Source organism: Gallinula chloropus (assembly GCF_964237585.1).
Source record: "Gallinula chloropus genome assembly, chromosome: 3".
NCBI classification, from domain to species: Eukaryota; Metazoa; Chordata; class Aves; order Gruiformes; family Rallidae; genus Gallinula; species Gallinula chloropus.
Window position 1 is genome coordinate 37,742,891 of NC_140087.1, and position 12,820 is coordinate 37,755,710.

Consider the following 12,820-nt stretch of genomic DNA (forward strand, 5'->3'; position numbering starts at 1 on the left):
TTCCTAATATCCAATCTAAAACTCCCCTGGTGCAACTTGAGGCCACTTTTTCTTGTCCTATCAGTTGTTACTTGGGAGAAGAGATCAACACCCACCTGGTTACAACCTCCTTTCAGATAGTTGTACAGAGTGATAAGGTCTCCCCTCAGCTTCCTCCTCTCCAGACTAAACCTCAGTTCCTTCAGCTGCTCCTTATAAGACCTGTTCTATAAACCCTTCACCAGCTTAACTACCTTTATTTGAACATGCTCCAGCACTTTAACGTCTTCTTGTAGTGAGGGGACTGAAACTGAACACAGTAGTCAAGAAATGCCTGTCCAAGCAACAAGCAGCCACTTTATCCAGAAGAATGCTGTGGGACAGGGTGTCTGATGTTTCACTGAAACCTAGGCAGGCATCATCCACAGCTTTTCCCTCATTCACTACGTGGGTTCTTTTGTCACAGAAGGAGATCAGGTTAGTAAAGCAGGACCTGTCTTTCATTAACCCATACTGACTGGGCCTGATTGCCTGCTTGTCCTGTACATGCTGCATAAGGGCACTCAAGATGATCTGATCCATAACCTTTCCTGGTACCAAGGTCAGACTGACAGACCTGCAGTTCCCTGGATCCTCCTTCCAGCACTTCTTGTGGATGAGTGTCACATTTGATAGCCTCCAGTCAAGTGGGACATCCTGGGCTAGCCAGGACTGCTGATGGCTTTGTGAGCACTTCTGCCAGCTCCCTCAGTACCCTGGGGTGGATCCCACCTGGCCCCATAGACTTGTGCATGTGTCTAAGTGGTGTAGCAGGTTGTGAACCATTTCCCCTTGCATTATGGGGGCTTCATTCTGCTTTCTGTCCCTGTCTTCCAGCTCAGAGGACTGAGTAGATAGAGAACAACTGGTCTTACAACTAAAGACTGAGGCATAGAAGGCATAGAATCATAGAATGCTCTGGGTTAGAAGGGACCTCTAAGATCATCTAGTTCCAATCCCCCTGTCATGGGCAGGGACACTCTCCACTACATTAGGTTGCCCAAAGCCTCATCCAACCTGGCCTTGAACACAAAGCCACAGCTTCTCTAGACAACCTTTGCCAGTGACTCACCACCCTCACAGGGAAGAATTTTTCCCTAAGGTCTAATCTAAACACACCCTCTTTCAGCTTGAAGCCATTACCCCTTGTCCTATCACTACATTCCCCCTCCCACTTTTCTGTAAGACCCCTTTAAGTATCGGTAGGCTGTAATTAGGTTTCCCCAGAGCCTTCTCTTCTCCAGGCTGAACATGCCCAGTCCTCAGAGCCTGTCATCAAAGGAGAGGTGCTCCAGCCCCCAGTTATCTTTGTGGCCCTCCTCTGGACTTGCTCCTACAGCTCCATGTCTTTCCTGTACTGGCAACCCCAGAGCTGGATGCAATGCTCCAGGTGAGGTCTCATGAGAGCAGAGGATCAGAATTAACTCCCTTGATCTGCTGGCCACACTGTTCTTGATGCAGCCCAGGGCACAGTTGGCCTTCTGAAATGCTAGTGCATAGTGCACACTGCTGGCCCATGTTGAACACCCCCAAGTTTAGGATTTAGCACCTCAGTCTTTCCCTCAGCCTTTGCCACTATGTTAACCCTGCATCCAATAGATATGGAGATTCTCCTTAGTCCTCCTGTTCTTAATGTATATATAGAATATTTTTTATTGTCTTTAATTACAGTAACCAGATTAAGTTTTAGTTGGGCTTTGGCCCTTCCAATTTTCTCCCTGCATAGCCTAATGACAGCTTTGTAGTCCCCTTGAGTTGCCTGCCCCTCCTTATGGCCATTGGGCCATAAACCCTCCTTTTTTTCTGAGTTCCAGCCAAAGCTCTCTGTTCAGCCAAACCAGTCATCTTCCCCACCAGCTTGTCTTTCAGCACAGCCTGCTCCTGTGCCTGTTAAGATCTCCTTCTTGAAGACTGTCCAGTCTTGATGGACTCCTTTGCCCTTCAGGACTGCCTCTGAAGAAACTCTGCCAACCAGTCCTCTAAACAGGCAAAAGCTTGACCTCTGGAAGTCCAAGGTAGCAGTTCAGCTGATCCCCTCCCTTCCTTACTTTTCTTAATCACTAAAGAATCTTAAGTATCTAACCCAGAAGCTACAGCCTCAATGAACGCAAGTCACGGCCCTTTAGCAAACCCTTTGAAAACAAACTTCCGGCAGTGTCCTTTGTCATTTTTGACATGCCCAGTCTGTTACACGCTCAGGCTGGGATATTCTATGATATTTGTTGACACACATAATGCACTAGTTGCCTAACTACAGTAGATTTTCCTTATAATATACAAACACATTGTTCTCCACAGCCCATTACAAGAAACCTAAGTGAGCTCTCTCAAATGCACCCTAACCCTCCTTCAGGAAGCATGCTCTAGATAAACTTTCTAGGGGAGGAAGAAAGAGGTTGTCTGGTGCAAGAAACCTTCCAATGACACTGAGAAGCCACAATTTGATGGTGACCTCTAAGCACTAGGAGTTGAAGGTATTCCAGATTTCATCGTCAAACCTCCCACGGGAGGAAAGTAAGTTCAGCTTTCTCAAACAACAGCTACTAATTACAACTCGGTCCTAAATTGTGACTGGCAAGGTTGCCACATTCTGCAGCTCAGAACAAAGCTAGACATGTCCTTGACTCCTGGCCCACAGAGCTTCAGCAAGGTCCAGATGATGACCCCAGAGCACTGCTGTGTGGCTGAGTACGAACTGACTAAGCTGATCTTTACATTTTAGAGATACTTGTGAAATATAAAGAGGAATCAATTGTTACTGTGTTTGTACACAGAGAAGTTGGTATTTCCTTCCCAGATTTTCCACTCGCTACTGAAAATGCAGCATATGGCTATTTGTGAAGAGGGATGAGTCTATGTTTCAGCTGGATCTTTAAGGACATTTCCAGGTCCAGTAGTGTTTTTCTTTTTGAGCTCAGAGCCCTAACATTTGGATGGTTGTAACTCTGATTAAAGAAGTTGTACAAAGGCAGCAGTTCCCAAAAATGCAGAGCATACAGCCTTTCATTTGAAAAGCAGCACAGGAGGACTTCTGCTTCAGGGTCCGAACTTGGAGGAAACTGAACGTGTGTTTGGGACTTCCCTGGTGAATTGTTTAGAAGAGGGTAATGAGAGGCCCAGGAGGATATTAAACAAGGTGAAGAACACTTTAGGAAAAAAGAACAGCCCAAAACCTAAGGGCTGAACCTGTATGAGTAACAGGGCCTCTCACCAAACACAGAGGTTGAAAGAAATACGACGCCTTGAAAAGTGAGCACCAAAGAGCTAAGTTTATCTGAGGTGAAGGCTCTACATCCTACCTTATAAGGTTAAACTGTCCTTATAGTTTTGTGTTGTTGGATTTCTGTTCCCTTCAGAACAGAGGAAATGCACTGGACTTCAATGTCTTAGATCTAACTACTACAGTCATTGCAGGGAAACTGAGTTGCATAGAGGGGAAAACTGAAGAAGCTTTTTCAGTTGGTGTTCAAACCAGGAAGCCACTACTGCAATTCTATCAATGGCTGAGATGGAAATCATAGTCTTGCTGGTGTCATCTAAGATAGTTGCTCAGTTTATGATTAATTATAATGCATATCATTGGTATAACATCCCTGAGAACACCACAAGCTCTCTGTGAGTCAGTAAAGTTGCCCTCACCACTTACTGTGCTGACAGCCACCACACACACTCAGCACAACTGTAAATCCATAAGCCTACTGGCTTAGACTGAGGAGATCATACACTGCAAAATGCTTCAGGGTTTTTGACAAAACAGATTATAATTTCAAAACCACATAAACCGAAACAGGTGGACTCTCTCAGTTCCCAGGGGCAAGTAGATTCCAGCACCAAGATTTACACAGCCTATTACCAGCAAGATGGGCAGATGCATACTACTTCCTCATGACCCACCTCATAGCCTTCAGTAGATCATCTCTGTAATATTTACGAAGTTCAAAAGCATTATATCTGTTAATTATGGCATCATGCCACTTTCTGTAAGATTGCATAACTCCTGGAGGGATGGGTCTTTGATTTTCTAGCTCCAGAGACAGACTTTACATTCTAGCGCAGCAACCTGTTGAGGATTTACAGGCACTTCATGGATACTTAATGAGCCTTGCAGTGTAAGAAATCTAAACCATTCTTGTTCATGGAATCCTGAAGCACATCCAGTAAAGTTGATGGAGCCTGAGACACCTTGAGAGACATACTAAATGAATCAAAGCTATCAGCCAGACCTTTCTTTCCCTCTGTCCCAGTTCTGCTGGTGAATACTAGGTAGACAGTATATGTTTTTTCTGTTTCCTCAGTCTCATGGTGTATTCAGGCCAGGCTGTCAAGACTCACCGATATGTCTCCAAGTGTTTAAAAATATAGATCAGCTTCATTCTCTTTCAGTTTTTTATCTAGAATTCTGATTTTTAAGAAAAAACCTTCCACAGTCTAATGGAGACACGAAAGCAATATTTTGAGATGTTATTTAATAGTATTATCTAAAGATATTTTAAAACGCTAATAAGTCTCAGTTTTGGAAGGTATTTAAGTGTCTAAATATTTTTCAGCACAAATTGAACATCCCTCCCCAAGTTTTTATATTTAAAAAGGTAGGTGTTAGAGTATTGTAACTTAATAAACAGCATTTCAAAGTCAGATGAGTTATACATACATGCAGACTTGATTCTGATGTATTTGCCATCTGGCAACTGACAGATGTAATATTCTCAAACCTTTTGGACAAGTTTTTTCCTAAAATTAATAATTAGAATGAAATTCTTATCTAGTTTCTTCAGGAAGTTCTCTGCTTTAATAAACAGATAGCCACAAACTCCTGCAAATTGAAATGAGGCACAAAGGAAAGAAACTCGCGTGTGATGCTCTCATTTACAACAGTGAGGAGCAGTGGTTTGCTCACTTGCAAAGATTCAGGCTGCTGCTACAGGTCCTTATCCAGATATACTTTGTATTTAATATAAACCTTCATGAGGTAAAGATTAATTTGATTTTCACAAATGTTTGTGCGTACAGCATGCGCCTCTGCAAAGTTTTACAGTCTAAACCAGAATGCTTTGGTCTAATTCTCCCTTCACAGCAGGACCGGTTCTGCTGTTTAACAGATATTTTTCAAGTCTACAAATGCAATTATCTACAAAGCCTCTTTTGTATCAAACAACTTTTTTGAGCTGTATATACTCGAAGAATGCTGCTGCTGATTGGTATACCCTTCTTACACTACCCTTTGTTGTTGGTAAAGTTTGGGTCACACTAACAAGGGACAGCCACCCTGGAAAGAGGCAGGAGGCAACAGACTCGCTGGATGAAGCACCATTTTGTACTTCTGCTTCTTCCTAAATATTACCAGCCAGCCATTGCAAAGTCAGGCTCCTGGGATAGGAAACCCTTCAGCAGGACGCACTGTCGTTGTTCTTCAGAGTGAGCTATGAATCTAATTTAACCCATCACTCCTAAAGGCATTCAGCTTCTTTATGTTGCTGTTTATCTGGGTTTTAATTCTTCAGATTAATCCAGAAAATAAAAACCAGTTTCGCTACCCCCTCCTCTTTTCTTTCTCATTTCTCCATTTCCTAAGTTTTGTGAATTTGTTTCACTAAAGAAAATAACTGCTGTGATATTTAGGGCTGTGTGGTCATGTCAGTGGCACTGGCACCAAGAGCTTTGACTTTCCTGCCCCATGCCATACTGTGCAGTACAGGGTAGGAAACAAAACCATTCAGAACTTTGTCTTGTAAGTCTGCCTTTTGTCGGTGAATACCAAGCGCAGTGCTAACAAGTACTAATGGCTTCAGTCCCACTCTTGACACAGTAATAAATACTTCACACTGGAGTGACTTCCAGCCTTTTTGAGTGTAGTTAGGTAGCAACGATTCAGCACTCTCACTTAAAAGATGAAATTAAGCTGTCAGAAATAATATATCTATGCCAAAAGTAACATGGAAGCTCACTGGCAGCAATCCTCATGGTTGCTTTTCTCACTTGTCCTGTGCCAATGGGGTTTTGAGAGTTAAACAGCTGTCAAGTTTGACTTGTTTGTAGAAAATGGTGTGAGCCAATTAGTTCCTACCAGTGTGGTAGTTACTTCGGGATTAACACGAAATCCAGAGCTACCAATCAGAGGTGTAGATAGTGTGAATGGGAGAGAAATGCCATCCAGCAAAATCACAAAGCCTCAACTTTTGGATCTTGTGACCCATGCTTCAGAAAACAATAAACAGCCAAGGGAGGAGAGAAGCGATGGTTCTGTAACATAACAAACCAAGGAACTGCAAACAGAAGTGCCAGCTCTTGACAGATCAAAATTTGATGGAATACTTCAGACAGTTTAACATCGCCATCCAAATTTTGAGATTTCCTAAAATGCTGCCATGATACAGACTTTTTTTCCCAGTGGAATCTAACATTATTGATCTAGCTATCAAATAGTAAGTTACAATCGTGTTCGGGGATGCAGAAGAAACCCTCCCCCTCTCCAAAGCTCCTTCTGCTCAGCACACCTCAGAGTGTGCTGAGAAAAGGAGGAAATACCCAATTTTCACCTTGAGTGAGTAGTCCTGGGCTGTCAAAAGAAACAAGTCTTTGATAAGTGTTGACATCAGAGGGGCCACACAGTCCATCCTCAGGCACCATGCCCAGCAGGAGATGGCCTTCCCCTGTGGGAAGGCTCTGACAGTTGAGTCCAGCTCAGTTTGGGCGCTTCATGATCCTGCTTTCGGTTGAGAAGTCAGAGAATCACTCTATTGTATATATTGTGTACACAGGACTGACCTTTTACTTTCTGTGATTACACCCAGTACTAATTAAGTCGTTATTTACACCATCTTGTCCTTCCAGAATGAACTTTCCCATCTACGTTCCAAACAAAAAGATCAGCACTCCACTGCTTTGTGCAAACCCACGTTGTCCGAGAAAGGAGGAAAGAGCTGCTCTGTGGAAACTGAGCACTGTCCACTTCATCTGCAAAAAAGTGTCAGGCTTTTGAGGGGAAAAACCAAAGTGCAGTGCTAGCTCAGGGAAATAAGATGATGACTAGTTCTTCCTAACTCCATGGAGGAACAAACAGTAAGGACTGCAGCTGAGACCAAACTTTGTTTGCTTTTCAGTCCTGTGGTCTGATCGAGGCTGCAGCAGCCAACGACCCTAGAGAGAAGGTGACTAGCTTTAAACATCAGTCATTTGGCCTCAGCCTCCTACAGACCATGTGCTGACTGGTCATGAGCTAGGAAACAGCATGATCTCAACCACCTCAGTATGACTCCTCACACCTGAAAATATGCTCTCGTGAATTTTCAGGCATACAGCAAGAGGTGCCAGCTGGAAGGCCTTTCTGCCCAGTAGGAGATATGCTTTACTTCAGCAATATCCTTATTTAAAAATACTTACTTCGGTTAACTTCAGCAAGAGAAAGATAGTGCCACTGGGATACAAATTAATACAGACCCAATAGAAGTCCTAGAGGTAACACCAAGCAAATTAATAAAGCATTGCTTTCCTGCTCCTACACTTTATAGGGAACATTTTTTGTGTATGTTTTTTCAAAGCACTTGCTACAACAAGACAGAATTTTGAAGGGCAGCAGAGATATATTTGTGCACTTATATACACTGTAAGAAAGCAGCAACTCAAAACATGGCAAGAAAAGTAAGTGACAGAGTGGAACAGAAATAAAGGCTGCAACCACTGTCCCAATCCTTACCTTTCAGAGTTGCTTTCTTAAGTACCTTCATGGCATAAAGCTGACCTGCATCAGATCCTTTTATCTTCCTCACTAGAAATACCTGTAAAAAAGCAGACATCTTGTGAAGATGAGTACTGAACTTCCAGTTACAAGCCTTGCTGCGTTTGATAGAGGAACAGACACTGCAGTTCAGGAATCACAGACTGGTTTAGGTTGGAAGGGACCTCAAAGCCCATCTAGCTTCAACCCCCTTCCATGGGCAGGAACACCTTCCACTAGCCCAGGTTGCCTAAACCCCCAACCAGCCTGGCCTCAAACACTATCAGGGAGGGGGCAGCCACAGCTGCTCTGGGCAGCCTGTGCCAGGGCCTCACCACCCTCACAGTCAAGAATTTCTTCCTCATACCTAATCCAAATCTCTCCTCCTTCAGCTTAAGGCCATTATACCTTGCTTTATCTCTCCATGCCCTTATAAACAGTCCTCTTCCAGTTTTCATTTTTTAGGAAATCAGTTAAAGATGGATGAGTAGTCAGAATCAGTGGGCTCTTCATATTCTGACCAGCTTTACATGAAAAAAAAAATTGTCTCATTTGTGCTTAGGAATGTGCATTGGCCTTAAAGTATTGCCATCAATTAAATTAAGGGGAAAACCAGTTTGGTGTAATTTATGCCAGAAGTCAGCAATGGTGGCTTGTCTAAGGCACAGCTGAAGTAAAAATTTCACACATGAAAATCTTTGTACTCAACAAACAGTAGGACTACTTTAACGAATAGGCTATTATAATAAAATTATTTTCTGGTTATATATTCTGCTACATCTTCTGACAGTGCAAATATGAAATTGAAATAAAATTGTAGCTAAACTTGTTTTTTTGGGTTTTTTTGTTTTACTCCATGCAACTATTTCTTATCTGCCCTTGAGTGCATCTGAGCACTGGAGCAACAGTGAACAAAGGAATCAGTAACTTGGTTTGGCCTTTATAAGACTTTCAGTGTTTTAATAATTGGAAATAAAGTAAGCAAATCTTTTAGCCCATTCCCAGGACTCGCCCTGTCTGCTGAGGTCAGAAATGCAAGACAACAATGTCTCTCCTTTTTATTTCAGCACTTGTGTTACTGGACAGAAGCAGAAGTGAGGCAAGATGCAGAAATTAACATAAGCCCCCCCACATAGCATATACTTCTATAAACGAAAAAAGACTAGGTAAAAATTACATAACTAATCAATGTCTGGTTGGCTTACAAAAATCTGTGGTGATTATTTTATTCATTGCATGCAGATTTGTCAACTGTCTCCACCCAAAATATAAAAAAGAAAAAAAAAACCCCACATTAGCACATTAGTCACAAGTTGCAAAACTCTTCCTTCTGAAAAAAACATCTGTAAACAGATTATGACTTCCTCAAAGAAGGGTTTGTGGGGAAGGAGAAAACTTTTAACAACCAGGTCCAGAAGCATTAAAAAAATATAATAAAAAGGGTAAATTCTCTCTGAACACCCTAACCACAGCTATGAACATCTGACAGCATCACAACTACAACACTTCTACAATACAACCCGACAAATTTTTGGTGAGACTTTCCTTCTTGAGATGTTTCCTGTGCATATGAGATACGCACAGGTCCTTGACTGAGCTGCCCTAGCTGGCTGAGCTGGGGCACATGTTGCTTGCTCCCATCTCCCATTTCATAGTTTGATGAACATATAAATATGTCTGTTGCTCACAACTGTATGAAAAAATGATGAAATCTGGACGCAACAAGAAAACGTAAGACTTTCTGAAGTGTTTTTCATTAACATTCATGATAAATTAAGCTCAGCTGCTCCTGCATTAACAGGAAGTCAATTCATTTGGAAGTTTGGATAGACAGAGAAATGTTGTGGTATTTTTCTATCCAGAACAAGTAAAAGATTTCATTTCTGCATTACATCGAAAGGGAGGAGAAAGTCAAAAGCAAGCTTGCCCAAACCCCAAATTTTCAGCTCTTTTATTATTCTGTAAAACAGAATCTTTATTAAAAATAAAAATCCCAAGCCCTTAAGATAATGATTTTAAGCCGTACTGCACATAGAACACCACAGCATGCTGCATCGGCAGAAATACTAGCCTGCAGTTCTAGAAATATCTTATCTGCAAAGCTTGTAATACCCATCCTGCTGTAACAAGCAAAATTATCAATTTACGTTACTAGTCACTAGTCAGCTGCTCCCTGCAGCACGGGGATAGGGCACTTGTCTGCATGCCCTCCAAAAGGATGAGTCAAGAACACTGTGTGCTGTTTCAGAGGACATAAAAATAATCATCCAACCAAAAAGGAAACAGAAGAAATGAAAATGTTTTGCACTGCAAAATGATGTCATTCCTCTGATTATTCTTAAAAGTAACTTTGCATTGTTCTGGAAACCACCGAGTGGTCCTGGAGGGCTTCCTTGTCTGGCTACATTAGCCATACAGTGCTAGTTTGGCAGAACAGGACAGGCATGTGGCTGAGCATGGCTTTCAGTTTTCGAGTTTCATATGCACACAAACACCTCAGGTAATTCAGACCTGAGCCAGCAAAACTCCCTTAGCTGGAGCCATGGGTCTATCACCCAAATCCCAACCTAGAAAGCTAAGCAAGTGCTCTGACTTTCAAGAGTGTCGAGAGACCTCCTGACACCAAATGCATCTTCTCTAACCCTGAAAGAAATTATTTAGAACTTGGGTGGAAAACTTGAACACCAAACAGTTTGCACATCCAGAGACTTTGGGATTTGAACAATTAACTCAAATACCAAGATGATGAAGATTTATGTGTTTAGGGACTACATAAGAAACACAGAGGAAGCTTCCCTCCTATATTTGCTGCTCTGGGGAGTTTACTGACCTGTTTCACCTACGATATGGAAAGTGATATGCACACAGCTCCAAACAGGCATGACATCCACACTCACGGTCTGATCACCCAGTGCACTGGGTTGAGCATGTCCCAGAAATCAGATCTCCTTTTGGGAAGTGGTGGGAGTGACGAGCCGTTTTGCTTATAAAATGTTTAAACCTAGAAGGCCCACTCAGGCAGTTAATGATGAATACATCATTACTATCTAAGATAGCCAGTGAAGCATTTCTAAACTCTTTACTGCCCGAGTCTGAAAGCTAGCCATTCTGCCTCCATTACTTTTGCAAAAGAGATTTTATTCTCTCGTTCATCTCATTCTTGTAATTTTCAGTTGTTTGATTTTTCACATTTAATATTTAAAACTCAAATATCATTATTGTGCTATCAAGAAATTATCTAGATTAAAACTTGGTAATGAATGCTAACTTTCACGGTATCTCTCATCTTGGGGAACTTCAAACAGACATCAATAAGATTTGAGAATAGTTAGGAAGTCAGTAAATGCTCTGAATACAGCTTCTTTCAGGAATAAAACCAATGGCCCTGATTAATTTTCAGGGTGCTATGATTTGTGCTGGATACCTCAGCAACTTCTAAGTACAAGGCAATTCTTCAAGTCAGCCAGAATGATCCACCATTTAACTGAAAGCTGGGAAATATTTTTTTTTAAACTCCACAGAATAACATATTTAAGATGATAAGGACTTCCATGCCTGGTTTAAATTAGACTCTCTGTTCTACAGGTTTCATTCTTATTTAAACCACTGAAAGAGTATAAGACTGAATTGGCTCCTCCCTCTTTCTTTCCATCTTTCCTTCCCATTTGCATTCTCCTTTGCAACTTTTACGTTCTGATGAAGAATTATCTTTGAGGTTAAGAAAAGTTTTGTATTTAAAATAAAAATTACATTGCTTACACAGTAGCTTGTGATCATACAGGTACAGGGGTCTTCCCCCCATGCTATCACCACAACAATTTCTCTATGCAGCACTGAGGTTTGACATCACTTCCCCAGTGATGTCCCTGGTTAGCAAGAAGGAGGTGGGGTCTGATTTTACAAACGGATGCTCACTAATGTTCACTTGTGCTCATTAATCCAGGTCCACAGTCATAAGCACTATTTCCTAAGCTGCTTTATACGCAGGAATCGAACTAAAAGACAAAAGTGTTATTAAAATGAAGACAGAAGGGGCTTGGGCTTGCTTATCTGTATTTATAATTTAATATTTATATATGGACAATGTCACCAGCATAATGAACTCAGAGAAAGGATGTGAAATATTCAATGTCGCTCTAGGTGATCAGGTGGCATTACAATTACCTTTCCATATGAACCTTGTCCTAATACTTTCAGCAGCTCAAACTGAGAAGGATCTGCTTTTTCAAAACCTTCCTTCACATGATGACTGATGTCTATTTCCTTCACGATACCTTCTTCCTGCAAAGGAAACAACAAACAAAATCCTCAAATCAGAGCTCTTATCCTAAGGAAACATGCCATTCAGTGAAAAATCTCATCTTCTATGATGCTACAATCATGTATGAAATCTTGACAATAGAAACAAATGCTTGTCCATATATCCCACATGCCTGTTACTGGCTGGAGAAAGTAGTGTCAGGACATTCATGTCCATATGACCAGGTAAAGGGTAAAACATGCAAGCCAAAACACAAAAATACACTGCAGGGCTTGGTGTACCCATCAAAAAACCTTGCTACCAGAGTGGCACATACTCAAATCCATACTAAAGAGGCTCCAGCACTCAGTCTCCACATACTTTCTCATTCTCCCTCAAAGCATAATTCAAATCCATCTTTAAAAGCTCCCTTAGTCTTAAGCAGCAATTCTTCTTGTGAGTACGCAATGAAGAAAAAGCATTGCTAAAAGCATCTGTCTTTATTTACTTCAAACAATGGAAAGTTGCTACCCATAACCTTCTAAATGGAAAATAAATTAACGATTTAGATGTGAAAATGGGGTGGAAGTGGGAGGAAGAGTTACTCACGCTTTCTTCCTTGGAGGAATTAGCATTAAACACTCGGGATTTTCCAGGTTCTTTTGTTAAAGTATTTCCATTGTCTATGGATGCACATTCCTCACAGGCACCAGTTAAACCAGGACTTTTATCTCACAAGTTACGGCATATGGCATTTGTTTTAGTTGTTTGTTTTATGCTATTATGGCATGTTCCTCTAAAAAGAGAGCAACTGGGTCATGTGAGACCCAGAGGGACTACATAGAGTT

At 41.6% G+C, this 12,820-nt stretch overlaps 1 protein-coding gene across 1 annotated transcript in view; it reads right to left on the reverse strand.

The window, feature by feature from the left end:
• RPS6KA2 (ribosomal protein S6 kinase A2) overlaps positions 1–12,820 on the reverse strand; it is a gene marked incomplete at both ends in the record, with an annotated part of 171,985 nt that overhangs the window by 91,245 nt on the left and 67,920 nt on the right. Inside the window, 2 exons of the mRNA XM_084261212.1 lie at positions 7,712–7,793; positions 11,897–12,013. Coding sequence (XP_084117338.1) covers positions 7,712–7,793; positions 11,897–12,013 — 199 coding nt within the window. The remainder of the gene's footprint in view (positions 1–7,711; positions 7,794–11,896; positions 12,014–12,820) is intronic.